At 31.9% G+C, this 24,015-nt stretch overlaps 2 protein-coding genes across 2 annotated transcripts in view; one reads left to right on the top strand and one right to left on the bottom strand.

Moving 5' to 3' along the window:
- The window catches only part of LOC149481823 (uncharacterized), a 34,621-nt gene extending 26,035 nt beyond the window's left edge, over window positions 1-8,586 (bottom strand). The window contains exon 1 of the mRNA XM_089705418.1: window positions 8,225-8,586. Coding sequence (XP_089561544.1) covers window positions 8,225-8,438 — 214 coding nt within the window. The 5' untranslated portion in view covers window positions 8,439-8,586. The remainder of the gene's footprint in view (window positions 1-8,224) is intronic.
- The window catches only part of LOC149481821 (uncharacterized), a 118,346-nt gene that overhangs the window by 66,081 nt on the left and 28,250 nt on the right, over window positions 1-24,015 (top strand). The window lies entirely within an intron of this gene.

Below are 24,015 nucleotides of genomic sequence, written 5' to 3'. Positions count from 1 at the left end.
TTAATCTAATATTGATTGCGTTCATTAGTTACAATTTTAAAAATCTTCTTATTTTATAAATTTACTAGCTTACCGCCCGCGGGTTCGTCCGCTTTGTCTAAAACCTAATAAATTATATACTAAAACCTTCCTCTTGAATCAGTCTAGATCTATTAAAAAAACCGCATCAAAATCCGTTGCGAAGTTTTAAAGATTTAAGCATACAAAGGGACATGGGGACAGAGAAAGCGACTTTTTTATACTATGTAGTGATATTAATTATAAAGCAATTGAATGCCATAAAACCAAAAATATCAAATGCAATCTTCGTGTTTTGTGAATTTTCACCATCATGCGTTCCCACAAAAAGTAAGTTGTTACTTATAGGTATTTATTTTTTATAATGATAGCAATTCATGTTTTTTGTTGGTAGGTATTATATTACACTTTTAGAATGAAATAATAAAATGATGAATTCTTTTATTATTTTGAGGTGCATTGGGAACAGTAGTTTTTGATAAAATTTTATTTGTAAGTAGCTTTTTTTACAGATTTACAGTTAACTTTTGATTTTGTTATTTACTGATTCAATGCTCATAAAATAATTATATCGCCTTTGGAAGACGATTTCTGCTGATATTTTTACAACACCACTTGAAAATTGATGATTCGATGGTAAAGATAGTAGCAGCGAGGATTAAGTGGAAATTAGTAATCATCCGCTTCGTCAATTTTTGACTGAAGTTAATGTCCAACGTCCAATGGTTCAATCATTGGAAGTATCTCGGGAAATTTTGGAGGATATTTTTCAGGAAGGAGAGGAGGGGCAGCCAACCACATATCAAACGACTACGTTTTAGTACCGAAAAAAATGTTATTCCAAATGAAACCTAAATTTTGCACTCACAACTGTACAAGTAATGTTTTTATTTTGACTTTGCGGTTATCTGATTATAATATTTATCGTTATGGCTATCGAGGTACCGACCGTACTGGGATCAGAGTACATGATACAGTTCATCATCCAGGATTGCTAAGAGCATTTTAACACTGAAAAAGATGTTTTCTTTGAATCGTAGTTGCTTCATTTATTTATTTTTAATCATTTTACATAATATGTTTTATATTTTATAAATATAATATCATTTTCATTATTTAAGTAGATAAAATAAATTATGTAACGGTTTTATAAGAAAACACAGTATATTTATTAGGCGACGGTGATTTCTTCCAGGCAAAAGATATTCATCAGCTCAATAAAATTGAATAGTATGTTGTTAGTTATTCTTTAGATTCACAATTGTAATGAGCATTTCCGCAAGCAAGTTGTATCGTAGTTTAGATATATCATAGTTTTGACATATTAAAGTTCCAACAAAACCCTCAAATTTTTGAGCAGGGTTGAGCAAGATAATTTGAAAAATGTGCCGTGTTAAGTATTATAGAAAAGGTTAGTTCGTTGGTAATTATTATTTCTTCTTCATTTACATGTTGTTAGTAAAAATAAACTTTGACTAACAGTCAAAGTATATTTTAACTAATACTACTTTAATATCTATTATACCTACTTATGTTCAGTAACGTATATGTTCAGCCCATATACGTTCCCACTGCTGGGACACGGGCCTCCTATGAGGGTACAGGCCATAGGCATATCCACCACGCTGGCCAAGTACGTGTTGGCGGATGACACATGTCATCGAACTTTTTAATTCTTCGACATGTCGGTTTCCTCACGATGTTTTCCTTCACCGTTCGAGCAGTGGTGATGTTACAACATGCGCAGATAAATTGAAAAATCAATTTATTTCCTTCGCGCTCGCCTGGTCTCGAACCCCGGACTTATCGATTCGAAGTCCGAGGTCTCACCACTGAGCCACCACTGCTTATCTGTATTATTATTGCTTGGTAATTAATATATTTTCATGTCGTATACCTAATTATAAACATAAGTTTGATGTGTAATTAGCTGGATTTATTTTTACACACTCACAGACTTATATTTTATGTTAAAAGAGTGTTAATAGTGTAAATCATGATATTTTTTCACAATTAATAATAATCCTTTTTTCTAATGGTGTTGGCATTAAATTAAACCGCGCTGTCGTTTCGTTCACAAAAAGTGATGTTATGAGGAGCATATTCGGTCCTCATATCATAAAAAATCTGTGCGAAAACAATAAACACGTGTGAGGCCCTCACGGCAGATCGGGGCGGTCTGACGCGAAGTGGGGACAGCGTTGTCACTGTATTGCTCTTGCCAGCGTGGCAGTTCAACAGACTTATTCGATAGTTCAGTTTTGTATTAAGACCGCTGTGACAACAAACCCGTGAGACAACCAAACCCGGTCTCCCCTACTATCCCGTGAGACCGAAACCTTCACTGAGAGGGTATGACGTCTCACAGCTGATCGCAAACGGCATATTGTACTATCCCGTGAGACCGAAACCCTCACTGAGAGGGAATTACTGATCACGACAGTCATATTTTATCTCGAGAATCTGAAACTTTACTCAATATGAAGACCGTTTGACAAATGATAGGGTGCATCATAATATTATTCGATCTCTTGAAGATGAACATGAGTAGGGACGCGAATATTACAATTATATGAGACAAGAACGATTAATAAGTTTGTTTAATGAAAGATTAAGAATTGAAACTATTCGGTCTCTGGAAACGGACGAATAGCAAGAGGCCTGTCTTACTGCAGACAGATTTCGTCATAGTCTTAATGACTTGAGGTAAACAATGTACGAATTCGGTGGTGTGGTCTGACAAAATAATATAAAAGTGGGTTTGCTTATAACCTCACAATTGATTACAGATCATCTTCTGTAAAGGCGTAGTATGTTCTTTTTGTAATGCTTTAAAGTGTAGTGAAGAGTAGGCTTTCATTTGAAGATACACCGGAACCTTTGAAATCACTACTTTTAGAGGAACATACTGTGCAATGTAAACTGTTATTAGACAATATTCGCTCTTATAGTAGCGCGTTTCAAATGATCCTTTGGTGCTCAATAATTATCAGAAGGTCCGTTCATGCTTACTTTTAAGATACAAGGTCAAGTTTACCATTTGATAGGATCCCTTTTGCCTGTAGGCCAACCTAAGTTTGTTTAAATAGGTATATTTTGTATTCGACTACAACGAATAGTGGAATACAAGAAATCAATATTTCTCAAATTTAAAACTGAACTCATTTCAAAATTTTAGAACAGGTTAATTCGTATGTATGCAGTTTTAAATCGACATAAGAAGCTTTTCCTCAAGATGGTGATATCGGCACTCAGGAACTCCCTGGACGTGTTATAACGCCCAGGCCACAGTATTACAAATTTTTCCTAAAATAGAGCAACGAATGTATTTTCGCATAGCAACGGAGGGGAACTCGCGGGGGGTCAAGTGACGCGTCACGCGGGCCACTTACCACAAACATGCTTAGTTTGTGGTACCGAGCGCGAAAGAAAGTCATCGTGTTTTTAGTAAAGTTACTATGTTAACTAACGTAATTTAATACTTAAGTACATATTCTATAATGGTGTGCTCAAACTGTTAATCTACATTTAATTTAGATTATTATATTTTGATACTAAGTAATGTAGAATTTAAATCATATTCATTCATGTTTTCTTCAGATTTTAAGATTTTCTTATCAGAGTGTTCAATTTTAATGTAAGTAGTTAAATTTTATAAGAGACAATAATTAAGAACATTCAAAAATAAAGTGTCACGTATTTTTTTTAATCGACGAATGACGAAAAACGACCTAATCGCGGACGAAGTCGCGGGCAACAGCTAGTCATAAATAAATATTCTACAAATATACATTTATTTTAATAATAGCAGTCATGGACGTATAAAAAAAGACGGACGGTATATCGCCTAAACATTGAGTGAAGCCTAGTAATGGCGGCGAAACATCCATGTGTGTGTGCCATGTTGCCATGGCAACAGCTGTCCTGATGACAATGGCGGCTGTATTTTTTTCTATAAATTTTGCCGTAATAATTTTGTCATTAAAACTTAAAAGAAATAACTTGCTTCCCTGTGGAATGTAATCCCTTGTGTTTTGTTATTTAAAATTGTACTGTTGCGATACCATTTAACCACGCAAGACGGCATTTTAAATATTTTTTGTGAAACAGTGACGCAGTTAATCAGTCGGTAGTTCACGACGTAATGGCGGCCGACTAGCTTACTATGGTGAGAGTGTGTGCGTGTTTATTGTCTTTACACGATCGCTAGCTTACTATGGTGGCTTCACGTTGTTTGTTCGTAATACGGCGTCCGTCTTTTTTTATACGTCCATGATAGCAGTAATATTAGTACGAGTCTATATTCATAATCTTTTCATTGGAGGTTCGTGCTTTCAGGACATTTAAGCGTAATCCATCGCTTTTTAAAAATATAATAGCCCCTATAAATCATTTTAAATGAAAGAAAATAAATATTAAGGATTTATTTAAACAATTACACTAGTCGTCTATTAAGATGTTAAATTATTACAAATGCGTGAATTATAGTCAGTTATATCGTGAATTGTTTGTTTTTAAATTATAGAGTTGTAGGTAATTGGCGATTATCCAACACAAACTTTTTGTTGCATTGTTGGCGTATTAAGTTTTGCGGTCAGAATATCTCATTCATCGTATTTTATCTTCACTTTCCTTAATCTATGTTATATAACTCTTATATTTAGGTATGTATATTTGAACGATCACTTTCCCTCTCTGAAACGTCACGGTTGACATAACATTTAGTTTTTTTTTGTTATCTGTGATTTAATTTTGCGACAGATACATAATCGTTTGCGCTGTTTTAATTAGCTGTTCCAAGACATTATCTTGTTTACAACTTAGACACTCGAGTTTCACAATATTTTTGAAGGATAAATTCTTTTACACAATATACATATACTGTAGTAAACTAAAAAAAAGTTTGGAAAATCCAAAAGTGCACGACTCATAATGCTCATTTAATTATGAATAATAAAAAAATATATATATATATATATATATATATATATATATATATATATATATATATACAGTCTTGTAGTTTTCGTTTTTTATTAATTGCAATTAAACGACACTGAATTAATTAATCATTCGCATTCAGTGACCTACAATCGTCGATTAGAATATTTAAAAAAAAAAAATTAACTCAAATGATGGATTTTTTCACAAGTTATAGTGTTTTCAGGTTTCACACATGACGGACAGGAAAATTTTGTGACCTATTTCGGTGTTTTTTTTCCAATTCTATTGAAGTAAATCAATTTTTAAAAAGTATGGGATTAATCTCCATTAAATTATCTCGACAATAGTATGCAAAATATCTTGATTCCGTGAACTAACAAGGCTATAATAATAAGAATAGCTGCAAAAATGAGGCGAAAAAAATTTTTCGATCGTAAAGCACTCTCTGATGCTTCGCATCATGAGTCGTGCAATATCAACATTGACCACTAAATATATAACGGGTTCTGTAGAAGCATTCACTTTCACAAGACTTTGCAATGCAAACAAGTGGACTGGAACCATACGGGTCACTTGACATATGGATGCTATGTGAAAATCACATTTTGTACATTTGCGTTAAAGTAATTAATAATAATGACCCACATAATAATGACAATGGTTCCAACGCCGTTGATAAAGGAACTTCTTATTTTCTGTCCTTTAGGCGTAAATCTGATAGCTCCTAACTAAATATTTAGTAATCTGTGGTACCTATTAGGTATCTATAAATATTGTATTTGTCTGTGGCACTACTAACATTTTATGCTTATTTTGATTGTATTATTATTCCTAATCTGTGTTTTAAGAATAGGATCAGGATCGACTTGACTCTATTTTTTTTGTATCTATTATATCTAAATTTTATAAATACCATGAAAATTCCAAGTTCAATTACTTGGGATTTTCCAGTAAATCCATACTATTATATTATAACTAGTATTATAAATGCGAAAGACTGAACCAATTTTCATGAAAATTGGTATGGAGATATTTTGATACCCGAGAACGGACATAGGCTACTTTTTATCCCGGGAAAATGACGCAATCCCGGAAATCCCACGGGAACGGGAACTATGCGGGTTTTTCTTTGACTGCGCGGGCGAAGCCGCGGGCGGAAAGCTAGTATTTATATATTTTTAAATCGAACATACATAATAAATAGGTAATAATGTCCATATCTGGAACAAAATTGTTTTATGGACGCTGAAATAACTCTTCAATGTCCGACCCCTATGGGTCCGCGACTATATCCTAGGGGGTCCGCAGACAAATCAAGAAAATTACGAAAACCTTAGACTATTCTGACGGCCGGACTTTGTATATTTCAGTTTTAAGATGGAATAATCTGTCAAGTGATGGGTGGCTAAGCTATTTTATACAAAAACACTGCAAAAAATCAATCAATTTTAAAAATAATATAGATTGACATATCCGAATAAGTTTTTTTTGGGGGTCCGCGGATCATGGTTAGGTGGAGCTAGTGGTCCGCTTTTGGAAAAGGTTGGGAATGGCTGTACTATAATATCAAGGCTGACGAATCAAGACACAATAAGAGCTAATATATTTTTTCCTTGATGAAGAATGACCATCGTGCAATAGAATCACTGTATTAATTCTAATTTGTAGTTAATTGATGACATTGTCACGCTTTAAAGAGGTACAAGTTCATTATTCTTTTGTTTTTTTGTTCATAATATCACTTGCGTTGATTGTTCAATGTCATAGTTTAATTGTTCTAGATTTTCTAGAAGTGTAGGAAGTTGTTTTGACAGTTAGATCCAGATATATATATCTTTTAACAAAAATATTTCATACGCCCGCCAGGTGTTAGTTAGGTCCGAACTTTCAATTGTCATGGAAGTAACAATAATTATTGTTGTAGACTCTAGAGCTATGCAAGATAGATTACAATGATGCACGAACTAAAAGACCACATTACCAAGTGAATTTTATAAATAGAAATTCAATATGAAGACAAGTACTTAGTAGATATATAATTTATGGGTAGGTAATATTATGATGATTTAATAAGTACTAATATAATAATAAGATTTTTTAATAGGTACTAAATGGTACTTAATAATTTTAGAGCGTTACTCGCTCTACCGAATGTATTTTTAACGAATAAAATTGTTTATTTTTTTATTGCATTTAAAAAAAATATTTCATAATATGAAAATCACGGAATGAAACCATACCAGACATTTGAGACATTCAAAAGCTTTTTTTCAATCGAATTACTGGATCACTGGACGACAATAATGTAGAATTGTAGAGTGCTCGGAGAATATTATCAGAGATTCTTTTACTTAATTGTTTTTTTTATACGGTCTTTAAATAATCTGTCGAAATTAATATTTCAACATAAAACAATAAATAATTATTTGTAGACAATAAATCGCATTATCTTCAGTGACAGCAGAACATTTCCTCTAACCTTCATAGCCTTAGAGGGAATGGTGGAAGGTTCTGCCTTATATTATGTTATTGATGATACTTACAACCAATAAGAAATTAATAGCATTTAGGTAATAAAAAGTAAGCAGTATACTTGCTTACTTTTAAAGTTATAAAAGTTTTTCGACGTGAGGTTCGATTCCTGTGACCCTATGAAACATATTTTAGTTACAGAGTACAGACAAAATAAAATAGGTTGTTTATTTATAATACAGACGCATTCGAAAAATATCTCTCCATAAACACAGGGAATTTAAAAATAAAATCTAACACAGCCACAGCTTTAGCGTGGAGTTGCCATAAAAGTTAAATTTGTTGAAGTATTATTGAAGCTTGTTTATCGTTACGGCTCTACATTTTAAAGACCTAAAGAATTTTTAAAAGATTTTTAATTGTGTTTCATATCATCATGCGGAAATTATCTTCACAGTTATTATTGAGTTCTGTAATTGGATATGTTAAAAAATAACAAATAAGCAGTCAAGTTATCCATATATTTTGGAATTCTCTTGAAAAATAATTAAAAATTAATTGCAGTAGCCGCAATTATCAAACTGAGATATATGTATCGTAAACAACAACCTCGACCTTGAGTTACTTCATATTACTTTGGTTAAAAACTTGTTTGAACATACACAAGAAAATATATAAAGAAATATAATCTCATTTTATGCATCATATAAATCGTAAAATATAACAGAATATTTTTTTGTTTAAATGTATCATATTATACTTATTTATAATGGTTGTGGGAATAACTTACTTCTCAAAGCTTTTCCTTCTGGCGTACATCTCAGTCCATTAATTAAACAGTCCACATAATTTCTCACTAGTCTCTTACTATTAAAAATTGCATCTACATCTAAATAATCATAACGCTCGTCATATTTGGGCATATTTTTCATAGCCTCTAAATCTTGTCCTGACACTGCGTTCCACGCACTGGCACATAAGCACAAAACAATTAAAAATAACATTTTGAAAAAAAAAAGTTTGTGACTAAGGTTTGAAAATTAAATTCGCGGTTTCCCGCGCAATTGCTGTTCGCAACATTCGAGCGCTCGCGGCAAGAAATAGTATCGTTGTGGTGCGCATGCAGCACATTTGATAGTATTAAACCGTGTGAGCGCCTCGCTGCGACAAGATCTATCAAGGGCACAAGGAGTAGCTCTCAGTGAAGGGTTGCTTCTGAATTCTGATCCTTTCGATTTACAAAGCGCTTGTATACCTCGAAAATAAACTAAAAAGTAGGTTAAGTCAAACATTGAACGTATAACCATATAAGTACAAGTTCAATGTAAAATGCCAAATAACAATAAAAAAAACAATTTTTAAATAGGTACACAATTGTTAATTTTCGTAAAATTTCAATCTTACCTAAATTATATAATATTATGAAGACGTTACAAACCAGCTACCTATCATCAAAAAAATTGAGAAATGCAAAACATCTATCATTATGCCAGATTATGCCATTGCTAAAGTTTTCGCAAACTTTCGATTTTCCGTTTAAATGATCATACATCATTTGGTCCGTCTCTAGATGACAAAATAATTATACGTAGGTACCTACGAGGCATATGCTATTAAGTCTAGGAAGTTGTATTGTACTAGATCAGCCATTCGGAACAACAATCAGCGGTCAGCCTAGTACCTATCTTTTGCATTAGATTGCAACACAGTACGTTCAATGTACTAGTAATTGCTATTTTTAATGTAATGAGTTTTTTTTTACTTGTCCCTTATGAGAACCAGATAAACTCGTCCATTGCTTTAACATTATAAATATTATGTGAAGTATTTTTTATTTTGTTTGTATAATTTACGCATGCATTAGCTTTAAATGCGTTGGCTGCATTTTTTATTTTAGTTTGAAGCTTTTTATTAAAAGAGGACGTTATCATAAATGGATATCCTCTTAATAATATTAAGAGGATATCTATATAATAAAAAATACAAGGCTTAGAGGATTTAGTAGCCTTTATGATAATAATAATTAGCAGGCAGAATATTTATAATTCTATATTTTTAGTATAAAACAATCCGTGAAAACGAGGAAATAATTACGATAATGTATTCGTGATTGTTTGAGCACACATATTGAAGTTTTCATGGATTTATTATTTAAATTAATTATAATTGTTTCTTAATATAAATTTATAGTTATATTCTCATAGAAAAACTCGTCATAGCTTTTTATAGCCAGTTTTTACAAAATATAAAATGATAAATTTAAAATAATAATTAACAGCATAATAAGGTTTTACTTAGTGAAAAACAACGGTATTTTCAGTAACGAATCCTAAAAAAATATTAAACGTACAAAATTAACACACTAACCTACTTTGTTCTGTATATTTGTTAAATTAAAATTTAGAACCTTAGTTTTATTATTTGTTATTTACACAGTTTCGGAGTTTCATAAAATAACGGTATCTATAAGAGGGGTTATTTAAATCTCTAAAGCTGAAGAGTTTGTGTTTGAACGAGCTAAGCTCCGAAATATTTTTTCAAATCGGACCAGTAGGTGGTCCGATCAGTTGGGCTACCTAGCCCATTTACCGAAGAAAGCTCTACTAAAAGGAGCAAAACACTGCGGGTAAAACCGCGGGGCACAGCTAGTTCTATATCAAAGAAAAAATAATTTAGTGATTCACCGAGTTTGTATACAATAATATTTACTTTTATTTAGTATATGTACGATAATATGAGCTGGATGTTTAGAAAGTCTACTATTATCTGTATATTTGTTTAAATACTTGACATTACCGTGTATAACCTTCTGACCTAGTGACTATATAATATACATAAATATGATTTACTGTTATCTATTCTATTGAAATAAACGTATGTTTATTAAACTGAACTGATAGTGTTGATTCATTTGAATTTATTTAAATAGTATAAAACATGTGCACTGCATTTAATTTTATACGGGATATGAGCCATTTTTTTAACTTTTAATAATTACCTGTTTTTTCAAAAACCTCCTCTTTTTAGTGGTTATAATATTATTAACACAGTACCGCATACATTTCGTAAAATATAAAAAATGAACTAATTTAAAATCTGATAATAATGAAAGAGCAAGCACAAATAGCTGAAAACTGTAATCTACAAATAACAAAACTGTGTCAGGTCATGTGGCCTAAATTGTGTGGTCACATTTTTCCTTCCCGTTATCTTTTAAATGTCAATACACTGTTTACAATACACCTTACAAGTTACACATCCTTTGTTTAGTTTTTCTTTGCGGAACAAAAAACGACAAAAATCTCATTGATATTTACAGAAACGGTTTCACATCAGTGCCATTGATACACATGTTCTTTTTTATAAGTTGACAGAATAATGACGTCATATTCATTTCAGTACTTAGAGTTCTTCTGGAATTGGAAGAACAGTATGTACATATTCCTTTATTAGATGTACAGTGTACACGGTACTACGTACACAAAAATTGTTTTTTGGAAACAGTATTGAACAATAACATATGCTTATATTTAAATGTAGCTAGCAAAGTTGGACCTGTTCAATGAAAAAATACAAGAAGGAAAATTTCATATTAATATATTACATATATAAAAAAAGAACTGCGCTATAGAATAAGCTATATGCGAATGACACTGGAAAAAACCTACATTAATGTCCAGCCAATATATAAATAAATCTATTGGTCATGGAATTCGCTAGAAAAAACAAATAAAGGTAGGTCTACCAGAATCTGATGGCATATTTATATTTAGAAAAAAGATTTTCATGTAGCAACATTATGTGACAACTATCAAATTTGTTGTCAAATCTGCATAATGATTATGATATATACATATTATATAGTTATGTGTAAATACATATACATAATATGTATTACCGATACAAAAGTAATATGTAACTATATTATAGGTACATGTAAGTATGTACCTACATAATATTATGTGGATATATAATTATTAAGTTCTGTATTATCGACTTATGTAATGTGATATTGAGGACAAAATAAAAAATAAGCAGTATCAAGATCGTTCAGTCCATTTTCCCTAGGGTTGCACACTCAAAATTTTGATTTCCCTAATTGCCATCAGATTCTGGTTTACCTATATTAATGAAAATTTACTAAATGATTTTCCTAGTTTTGTACTTTGTAGTACTACCAACTAATATTTAAATATAACGATATCTTCCGCGTAAATATTCATAGTATAAAAACACTCAATGATCTTACAAACGGCAAACCAGACTAAATTCTCATGGAATTCAAAAGACAAAAACAATTATTACATTTTAATTATGCATGTCATTTGCATGCTTATGTGCTGATATGTTAGTTCATAATAATTATTGTTATGTTGTATTATTGCACCTCTTTTATCAGACTTATCTTTGACAACGAAGATGGAAACTTAATTTATTCAATTTTAATTTTGCTTGTGTTCTTAAGCTTTCGATTTTTTTTATAGCAACTCTAGCAATAGAGCAGGCGACTCGCTTGGTGGTAGGTGAAAGGCGCCGCCAATGACGGTCACAGCATTAAAAAAACAAGAAATAATAATAAAATTTATTAGCAACTTCAAATATAACATTACAATATGACTCTACCTTCTGAACTAGGCAATTACCTGTATCTCAGTAGGCAGTGCCTTCCCGTACAAATTCTTATGATGAAATAATACAAAGTAAAAGCATTGGGAACACTGCAGTCGTTTAGCTGACTTTAAGGTGGAAATAGGTTTTTCAGGTAGGTGTAGGCTCTATGCTTGAAGGCTCCGTTGTCGTACTGGTTGGGGAACATTGAAGGTAGTAAGATGTTCCACAAGAGTGTGGCCGAGACAGGAAATGCCGTGCGAAACGCACGGTTGTCGATCACCAATCACCATGCATAATGCATCCAGATGATGGTGGTGAAATTACCAGAAATAAAAACTGTAGATAATAAGACTCCCTATCAGTTCTTTAGTGTTGATAATAGTTATGTTATAACAGACCTTACTTACATAATATTATAAAGCTGGAGAGTTTGTTTGTTTGTTTGTTTGATCGCGCTAATCTCAAGAACTACTGGTCCGATTTGAAAAATTATTTCGGTGTTGGATAGCCCATTTATCATGGAAGGTTATAGGCTATATATGATCACGCTAAGACCAACAGTAGCGGAGCCACGCGGGTGAAACCGCGGAGCGCAGCTAGTCAGCTATATAATTTGTAAGAACTAACCGGAAATATTTATATCTATCCCTTGAGTACATTGATTTCTACTTAGATAAACTCATAAATATGCATTTATCCATAATAGACCCAGAAGACAAATGATAAATAATTAACACTTAAGTTACTAGGCAATTTGCAAGAAACAGCGTAGTTCATACAAGCTAACTGGATAAGTATATCAATTTGCGATATTGCAATGTAATTGTACTGACGTTGTTTATAACGCCTTATAATTATAATGTTTTTATTTATTTCATGTTTAGATTGTGGACTGATGAATGGAAAAAATATACAAGTACCTAGGTATTTTACGAAGAACTCATATTATTGATAAATTATTGCAAACTAGATTTCCGCCCGCGGCTTCGCCCGCGTTTTCAAAGGAAAACCCGCATAGTTCCCGTTCCCGTGGGATTTCCGGGATAAAAACTATCCTATGTGTTAATCCAAGTTACCCTCTATATGTGTACTAAATTTCATTGTAATCGGTTCAGTAGTTTTTACGTGAAAGAGTAACAAACATCCATACATCCATACATCCATAAATCCATACATCCTTACAAACTTTCGCCTTTATAATATTTATTAGATAGTACCTAGTACCTAGTAGAAATTAGAAATTGTTCCTTATTAGTACATATAAGGAACAATTTCTAATTTCAGCTAGAATCTATTCTATATTATTATACATACTAGCTTACCGCCCGCGGCTTCGCCCGCTTTGTCTAAAACCTAATAAATTATATACTAAAACCTTCCTCTTGAATCGCTCTATCTATTAAAAAAAACAGCATTAAAATCCGGTGCGTAGTTTTACATAGGGACAGAGAAAGCGACTTTGTTTTATACTATGTAGTGATATAATATGGAAGTAAGCATTTAAGTAAAGAAAGATTGAGAAATACAAATAAATAAAATTGTAATGTTTTTTTTTTGTTTTTATAAAATTTTGGGTGTTCTTCACCACGGAAGGCATAAAAAAATAGTCACTCAAAAAATAGATTTCATTGAAACAATATTGATGGTAATAAAACTAGATTTTTAAGTAAAATGTGACAATAAACTGCTCATAAATCAGGCAAATTACTTATTTTACAATATTTTCCTTGTTCTATGGCGTATTTACGATTTCAAGTAGGAAGATGACAAAATCGATTCATTTGTAGTTTTTATTGTTTATAAGAATCATTTAGTTGTAATAAATTATTATTCTTGATGGCTTTATATTACTGTTATTTAGATTTTTTTGTGTAACCCTATTGATCATTCTTTTAGTTTTTTTCAAACATTTAAGTATTGTCACTATCACTACATAGTATAAAACAAAGTCGCTTTCTCTGTCCCTATGCAGTCCCTTTGTATGTTTAAATCTTTAAAACTACGCAACGGATTTTGACGCAGTTTTTTTTATAGATAAAGTGGTTCTCAAGGAAGGTTGTAGTATATAATTTATTGGGTTTTAGACAAAGCTGGCGAAGCCGCGGGCGGAAAGCTAGTATAGTATAAAACAAAGTCGCTTTCTCTGTCCCTATGTCCATATGTATGCTTAAATCTTTAAAACTACGCAACGGTTTTTGATGCGGTTTCTTTTAATAGATAGAGTGATTCAAGAGGAAGGTTTTAGTATACAATTTATTAGGTTTTAGACAAAGCGGGCGAAGCCGCGGGCGGTAAGCTAGTAGAGGAATAAAACAATAAAATTGTAATATAGGTAACTCGTCTTTTTATCGCTTTTAAAATGAGCTTAGGACTTAGGTGTAGGAATAAATGTTCGAGATTCAAAAAAATATTTTTTTATAAATGAAGAATTCAAATAAATACGACAAATATTTTTTCATAAATGAGGAATTCAAACAATTACATACAATTCCTCGAAATTCACATTCCCATAAAAATGCATATATTACGTAAACTACCGTATAGGAAATAAACATACATGGATAATTAGTGTTTTATTGTCTATAATTATTATATTTAGAATATATTAAAAACAAGATATATAGAAATAAATATTAACTTAAAATAGGAAACGTTACAAACACGCATTGTGATTTGCAAAATGATTACTTAGAGGTAATAAATATAAAAATTATTTATAAAGTTAGTTAAAATATGTAATAGCACAGACTAATAATAATATACTACGTGTAATAGCTTTAATAAGAATATAAAATTCACACGTGTTTTTTTTTTAATATTTAGTGTATTAAAAAATAATATATCTATAAGACTTTTATCTTTATCTATAAGTCTATGTAAAGACTAGAGTCTAGGTTCCGTGTTTCATATTCTACGAAGTAATCACTTGAAACGACCTTTATTATTATTTATATTTATATTGCACTTCCCCTGGTTCGATTTTAACAGTTCCGATAAACGGAATTATTTCTGATAGCATTGAAATAGTTTCTTAGTTATTTTAACATTCCATAAATGTAAAATATATTTATTTCAATGGTGTTCAACAAGTTAAACAATGCAGTTCATATTTTAAATACTCTGCAGTTAATTTTTTAATTTTTAAATTTGGAAAAATAATTATTACCTATGTTTTTATCAGTAGGTACGGTAACCAATGTTAATTTTTTTCCCCATAAAAAACATTCATTTCAATTTTTCAGATTACATAGCATGGAACACAATTAGTGCCTTACAAGTTTAACAAGTGCCCTAAACAATCGCGGAAATATAAATCTCTATCACAATCTCTATACACAGTCTCTATATTTATTACTAGAAACACGACCATAGACTACGAAGTGACAGATAATATAATACAATATTTCCGCCAATAGGATCACTGTCTTGCTTCCACACGAGTTAGCAATGGTTACAAATAATTGTGTTGTTATTAAGGAAATGATCTTGAGATAAAATGTGGCTATTATAGTAATTTTAAAATTAAATATTAATATTATTTACTTAACTTATTAACCTCCTTCATACCATATGTAAAGTATTATGTAACTGATGAATAAAATACCATCACTGAAATTGTTGCATTTGTTTGTGTTTCTACTGAAATACATTTGTTTATTTTATTCTTGTGAATCCTTAAATCTCAGTCAAAAATTGTTTCTTATAAGTACTATTTTCAATAATTTATCAACGATATGAGTTCTTCGTAGATTTAAAGTAGGTACATAATTATCAATCTTCACACCAACGACGCAAATAGTCAAAGACTCATCAAATCGGTCAAGTAGCTTTTGCGTGAAAAAGCGACAAATATTTATCTCGGCACATATACAAACGTTAAGTAAAATAACAGTGCTTAGAATAAACTTCAATAGGTTGAAAAACGTTATTGACGAACAAACATTAAAAAAAGAAAGAATAAAAAGATACGTTACGAGTTTTGAACTTCCGTATTTTTTTGGGAAAGTCGGTTAATGAATGTACGCCTACGGTGCTCAAAAGAGATAATAATTATTATATAACATTTTTAGAACGAATATAAAAACTTTATTGTGAGGCGAGATTTGAAACCACGTCTTTTTTCATTTAAAAAAAGCATGTAATGCAAAGAACTAATATTATAACCTGGCCACGGAAAAGTAGCATTGGATATACATACTTAGATAAACTTTCTTTGAATTATAAATTGTTGAATTCTTGTTTAAAATGAATCTCTTGTGCAGTTTTTAACACGGTTGTGTCCAATGAACACAGTTGTAACCAAACAAGCCCCTGTTGTTTTCCTGATTAGTCGGGAAAACCAAATGCCTTAAATACTTGGTAAGTTGGTATAATTTCAAACTTCTGTCTTCTACAACTGAGGAATTTCAAGCAGATTATATTTACTAAGGTACTTTGAAAAATAGTTATAATAAACGAATAATGAATTCTAAATTGATCACATGCATGAGCCACATGTTAGTTTCTTATTTATGAGTAAATAATAGTAATAAATACTTGACGGTCAATTAATAGGGCGTACATATTACGTAAGTATCGGTTCTCCATTATATCTAATTAATTAAAAGAAATAATTACACATCTGCAAAGATGTGAGTTAAAACTTAGTACGGACAGATTAATTTATTTTCCATTATGTATAAACCTAAGGTAAACATTTGAAGTATTTTTAAATGATACGTGTGATTCACAATTAACATTTTCCTTATAGCTTGATAATGAATTATGAATGGAATGAAGTCATAACGTGATTTGTGAATAGTTTAACGGCTGATAAGTGTTAAGTAGTCCTTATGATTTTGTATAAAATATGCGATAGAGGACCAAGCTTACCTACGCACTATATTGAGAATTAACATTTTAGATTTTTAGTAAAATCAGTTAGTTTTTAGTTCAATCACTCCTATACCGATGTACATAAGGATGTAGGAACACGACTTTATTCTCGGGCACATATGCCGACAGACCTAATTTCCTTCATTTATTAAAATCTGTGATTAAAACCGCTACTACTAGTTAATGAAAATGTTTAAAGATTCGTGTTCATTATGTTGATCGAGCAAAGTGCTAAATTAATTAAACATCAAATTCACAAGAGCTGTGTTCACAATTAAGATTGACTTGTTTTTAAATTACTTGATTATTATTCAATTAACCCCTTACCGCATACAAAGCCATATATGGACGACGAAGTTCAAGAATTTTTTATAGGCTAACTATAAACAATATCTAAAAAAACTACCTTACATCTTAAACAGCATTTCATCGAGAATTGGAATGTAATTAATTTATACAGTGTAAATGTTATCCATCAGATATATTATAGATTTAGTCTAGCGCGTGCGACGGTTTGGGTGCGCGGAAAAAACCGTGATTTTCAAATTAAGATTTCAATATCAAAAAGGTGAGTAAAGCCATGAAAAAAAATATTACTTCATTCTTTAGTCTTTCTAAAATAAGGTAAATCATTTGGTTTGGTTGTTTTTTTGCTTTAATCATGTTTTTTTGTACTTTTCCAAATCTGTCATATTTGGCTTCGCATGCATTCCGTCCAAAATATATTATGTCATATGTGGCTTGGTATGCATTCAAGGATACTTTTACTGATTGTTCCAGTATCGATTCCTGGACACTTTTATCTCACTGCTAAGCATGTAAATATCATATCATCATCAATAAATACAGACACATGCTATATGCCACTGTATGATTTTTAATTAGCCGTTTCAGAGCAAATGCGAAAGTCAGGGAAAGCTCTTATTACCAAAAGACGTGGTCGTCTCTCAAAAACTTAGGAACATCGGCATCTCTGGAGTCTCCTCAGTATTCCTGACTCGCCAATTGCCCAAAAAGCTACGAAAAACTCCTGCAAGACATCTAGATTTTCACTTTGATTATGTACGATCTGATGGGATTAGTCATTACCCAATTTGGAAGAAGTACACCCGTCAGCTATGCATATATTGTTCCAATTTCGTTCCTTCATGTTATGTGAAAAATATAACGTGTTTTTATGTTATAATGACAAACGTAAATGTTTTAAGCAATTCACGAAGTATAAGTTGGCTGTGATTCTGGGTGTTATTTAGGTATCCATATAAAGTACTAACATTTCGCCCGCGGCCTCACCCGCACTTTCAAAGAAAACCCCGCATAGTTCCCGTTCCCGTAGGATTTCCGGGATAAAAACTATCCTATGTGTTAGTCCAAGTTACCCTCTTTATTATGTGTGCTAAATTTCATTAAAGTCGGTTCAGTAATATTGGTGTGAAAGAGTAACAAACAAACACATACACATACATCCACCCTCACAAACTTTCGCATTTATAATATTAGTAGGAAAGGATTTATGTAAAATATATGTAGTATATCAGTTGACTTGGCATTCAGGATACAAGCCTAAGTTTAGTTTGGGGCTTGGGAACCATGTGTGTGAAATTAGTACGGAATATATTTTTATTTTATTAATTAGACACTTTTTTCTAATTGCATACGAAGCCATATATGACAGAAAAAATATAACGAACACTGCATACGAGTCCATATATGGCGCCGTTTCATATTTTCTATAATATAAGTAAATAATTTTTTTTCTCAATTTGATCTTATAATGTAAGGTCTAATAAACACTTTTTTGCAAAAAAATAATTTTTATTTCATCTCCTTAATAATTCATGCAATAAGGGGTTAAGAAGAAACATAACCGGTGATCGTGATTTAAAATAGTTTTAGAGCGTTAGAAATAAGTGCTGAATAATTTGAAGAAGAAAATATCTCTAGAATTTGTTATTTAATGTTTTATGGCATTCAGATACTTTATAAATATCATTTTTAGAATAGAAAAAAATTCTATCAAGAGGCAGAAATAATATTTTTCTATTAGGTATAGGAGATTGAATCTCGTTTGCTATAACGTCGTAAACTTCTACACAAACTGAAATTATACTACATTATAATTTATGGAATACTTCGATCTTAGTGTTACCTAATTAGTTAATTATTGAGCTCAATGATTAGGTAACACTAAGATCGTAAATTTTCCTAAATTCTAATAGGAAATATATATTCGTGTTTTGATACGATTATACAATCCTAAAAGATCTATTCTTCTGTTTTTGTACTATAACAAAGCATTAGATACGTGTCTGTCCGCACGCATGCATTCATACCGTTTGTGTGCGTCATATTGTATGCGTATTATCATTTGATTACATACTAGCGGTCCGCCCCGGCTTCGCCCGTGGTGAATATTTCGCAATAAAAGGTAGCCTATGTTCTGCCTATGTTCTTTCTTAGGGTCTAAAGATTGTCTGTGCCAAATTTCATCAAAATCGGTCCAGTAGTTTATGCGTGAAAACCATACATACATACATACATACAAACTTTTCCTCTTTATAATATTAGTATAGATGTAAGTAGTAACATATTACATTGCCATTTAAAGTAAGGTATTTTTTTTCTTTTATTTACACTTCACTTTTAATAAAGCATATTTAATAAAGCCTTCATTGCTAATTAGCAAAGCTGCTCGAGAATGTTGGCACATAATATTATGTCGTTGAAAAAGAACCACATTTTGCACTTGATTTTAATAGATGTATGTAATAACATAAATCAATGTTTAAAAGTACGAATTAACGAGTGTTAATTGAATATGTGAAAGCGAGAGAAAGTTGATCCTTTCCCAGTGAATGTCATCTTATGATGCAACCATCGCCTTAATTTTTGAACATAAATATTAAAATGTTTTGTTATTTACATAAAAGGAATACTAATTTGATAACATTAGGTAATATTACATAAGTTTACGCAATCTAGTTAAAATAAAATTTATTCAGTAAGAATATATTTGTAATGATATGGTATAACTTAAAGACTGCAAATTTAACTGTATTAAAAAAATTTATTGAGTAATAAAATTTGTACTTTCAAACTTAATATATTTAATTAAAAAGTAGTTATCAAATAACTGACATACCATAATTATCAACACAACTTAAACATTGAATCTTCGATATGTTATATAGGTCTTGTATTTTAATTCCTTGACCTGAATCTCTTGAAATTATATTATACAAATGCAATATTTTACCGCCATAAAGTAATTCAACGAATTATATGTTTATTGTTTTATAAAAACAGCATTATAACCACATCAAGTAACATCAATAAAGATTTCCTGCGGCGCGCAAATGAGTATTTAAATATTGCCAATATATTTATTCGTAGTCTCTAGTTGAATGATTGTGGTTTGGCAACTTTTTGAGGCCTGATTAAATCGAATTCAAAGATTAATAAATTATAATTAGATTAAACTTAGAATAATAAAAACACCCAACAGTTTATAAGGGGTTGTTCTTATATTGTTAGTTGCCTCTTTGGAATTTGCTTTTGCATCCTACAAGTGAGTTATTTTATGTACCTATCTCAATACTAAATATTTCCTTTTATGTCATTTTTACCATTCAGAAAGGTAGAGTTGGTAATAAATTAAGTACTATAAACAATGAGATGCAATAATTTCATTCATGCAAGCTGTATTATAGCGTAGCTTTCACATGAACAAGTGACGTTTATTCGCACATTATAATTCTTTGACACAATTAACTTTTTATAATTATGAATGCGTTTAACGGGTAATGAATGTCGAGAAGGTTAATAAACGGATTACTTAATTGAGATAAAAAATGTGTCTGTACATTGAAGATCAAATGATTAATGTATAATTGAATGTAGTTAATTTAGATTATATATTTTGAAAACAAAAATATGTTGCTTGGAAATAATTAGGAGAAAGAAACAGTCTAAGTTGTAATGGCTGGCGTCCACTAGGCGGATCGGGCCGGGCCGCATCGCAACGCAAAAATACGCCGGCCTATGTTTTGTATGAAACATCGTCCATTAGCGACGGATCGGGCCGGGGCGGGCCGCAACGCATTGGCGGATATCGCTTCGCAGGCGGATTTCTGCCGGCGGTGCGCTGCGGCCCGGCCCGCCCCGACCCGTCTAGTGGACGCAGGCAGGCGGATGTAAGCGGCGAGCGTCTGTTAGATAAAATCCGCCTAGGCGGTCCGCCGCGCCCCGTACAGGTGGACGCAGGAGCAAACAGCGCGTCCATTAGAGACGGCCCGTTGCGATGCGGCCCGGCCCGATCCGCCTGTAATGGACGCCTAGCATTAGATGTATAAGTACCTACCTACTTATTAAAAAACGAAATAAAACAATAGAATTTCATGTCAATTACATTGATTATTTTAACTGTTGTCTTTATTGAAAATCGATCGAAGCATCATGTAAAAGAAAGAATTAAGTATAGAATTTCTGACTAGTATACATATATGTATGTATCTGTGCTATTTTATGTACGTATGCTGAAGCTGATTCCCGCGTCTTCGTTCGCGTGTACTTTAGAGGTTACTTAATGATCTAAGTTTAGAGGTGAAAAACAGGAGGATTTCAATTACGTGTATAACTTACTAGCTTTCCGCCAAGAAGTTCTTCCTACATTTGGTAGGGTAATAACTTTATCTACTTATAAGTAATCAATTCCAATGAAGTAATTAGTTGTATGCTTAGATTAATCTAAGGTTGTATGTATGAAATATTAAACTGATAGTTTTTCTGATGGATGGCTAGACAGCTTGCGGTTTCGTGGTCAGCTGTTTATAGTGTTGCCATTATACCTATAATTAAACACTGCGGTTGTGGTGTACATGGCACACGACATTCTACACTCATTTATGGTAAGTGAGATTTATTATGTGATAAAATGTATCTATATATATTATAAAACTCAAAGGTGACTGATATAGTGATCTATCAACGCACAGCCCAAACCACTGTACGTATCGGGCTGAAATTTGGCGTGCAGGTAGATGTTAGGACGTAGGCATCCGCTAAGAAAGGATTTCCCGAAATTCTTGCGGGAACGGGGAAAAACGGGGATGCACGTACAAAGTCGTGGGCGGAAGCTAGTTCATGGATAAAAGTCTGCTCTCTGAGATATGAGTGAGCAAATGCTACAGATATTGAATTCTGATTCACATTTTATAACTTGACATCTATACTTAATATTATAAAGCTGAAGAGTTTTGTTTGTTTGTTTGTTTGAACGCGCTAATCTGCGATTTGAAATATTCCTTCGGTGTTAGATAGCCCATTTAAGGCTAAAGGCTATATTATATCATCACGCTAAGACAAACAGGGGCGGAGCAATGCGTGTGAAACCGCGGAGCACAGCTACGCTTATATATAAAAGACGGGTTTGTAATTAGGTCCGTTTTAAAATTTATTGGAGAGTATGAAATGTTTGTTATACTTACTTACTTACATTTCTGGGTTATGAATAAAACATTTTAATGTAAAATGTTAAATTTAATTATTATTTTTATTTAATTCAAGTTTACCGATCAAGGTCATCAAAAAATGTATGCTTTCCAGTCATTTAACTAGATAAGCGATCTACTTTTGAATCGATGTGATAATAAATTTTATTGCAACTGGAATAATTTCGACTAGTAATAAGTATAAACTTCCAATCGAGAAATGGACTGGATTCTCCTTTTATCTGTACTACTTTTCTCTAATATAAATGAGTATAATTATTGTATAATCAAAATCTAAGTTCTTCGGTGAAATGTTTAACAGTAGGTACATCATTAAAGGACAAGCGTTCTAAAGCAAAGAGATATGAAATAAGTGCTCTTTACTAAGTAAATAAATTTAAGGAAACCTATACTTAGTCCCTTTTTTTGATGACTCTACATTTTATGTATATCATGTTAAATTTATTTTAAGCTACAGTAACACTACGGAACGCTTTTCTCTATATAGTTCGAACTACTCTTATCACACGTGTATCTTGGTAAGCATTAATCTATACTAATATTATAAAGAGGAAAAGTTTGTAAGTATGTATGTATGTATGGTTTTCACGCAAAAACTACTGGACCGATTTCAAAAATTCTTTCACCATTAGAAAGCTGCATCTTTACTGAGCAACATAGGCTATATTGCATTTTCAAAAAAATTAGAGATCCTTACCAAAAATGCAATAATGTAACCCAAGGTGTAAAAAAATCCTCAATAAAACTTCTGTCATCGCGTGCGCTGCGGAATCTATTGAAGATAGAACAAAAAAATGTTTTACGGTATTATAGAATGGATCAATATCTACAAGAAAGTCCGCGATACCATATGTCCATCTTCAGTAGTTATGTTACTACAACAACTTTTTTACGTTTTCAAAGTAAATAGAAGCGCCGACAGTAATCAAACCATGTTATCCATACACATATATTAATCCTTATCCCATTAAATGATGTTTTATTATAGACTGTTTCAATACCAGCAAAATACTTTTTAAATGAAAAGAATTGGATATTCCATTCAAAAGATATAACGAATTTTTAAAAGTGTCAATCTACAGAAAATAGTAGGTATACTGTTCGAGCAGGCCGTAGTGCGGGGGTCACGGAGGAATTCTACCAATATGCGTCTTGACGGAACACAGTGGGGTTTTGGTCAGGAGGCCGTGGGTATCTATGAAACATTTCCCCACTAAAAAAAAAAAGGCCGTAGTGCGGGACCCCGTCCCGCTAAAGGTGATTTTCATGTGATTAAAAATTAAACCTATAGTCCGACCTATAGTAGACTTTACTGAGCAACATAGGCTATATTGCATTTTCAAAAAAATTAGAGATCCTTACCAAAAATGCAATAATGTAACCCAAGGTGTAAAAAAATCCTCAATAAAACTTCTGTCATCGCGTGCGCTGCGGAATCTATTGAAGATAGAACAAAAAAATGTTCTACGGTATTATAGAATGGATCAATATCTACAAGAAAGTCCGCGATACCATATGTCCATCTTCAGTAGTTATGTTACTACAACAACTTTTTTACGTTTTCAAAGTAAATAGAAGCGCCGAC

This window comes from Colias philodice, chromosome 16, assembly GCF_061535455.1.
Source record: "Colias philodice isolate Cphi_HAF_F1 chromosome 16, ilColPhil1 Martin Lab GWU primary, whole genome shotgun sequence".
NCBI lineage: Eukaryota > Metazoa > Arthropoda > Insecta > Lepidoptera > Pieridae > Colias > Colias philodice.
Note: the sequence above shows the minus strand (reverse complement) of the source record. Positions and strands in the feature narration are given on the sequence as shown.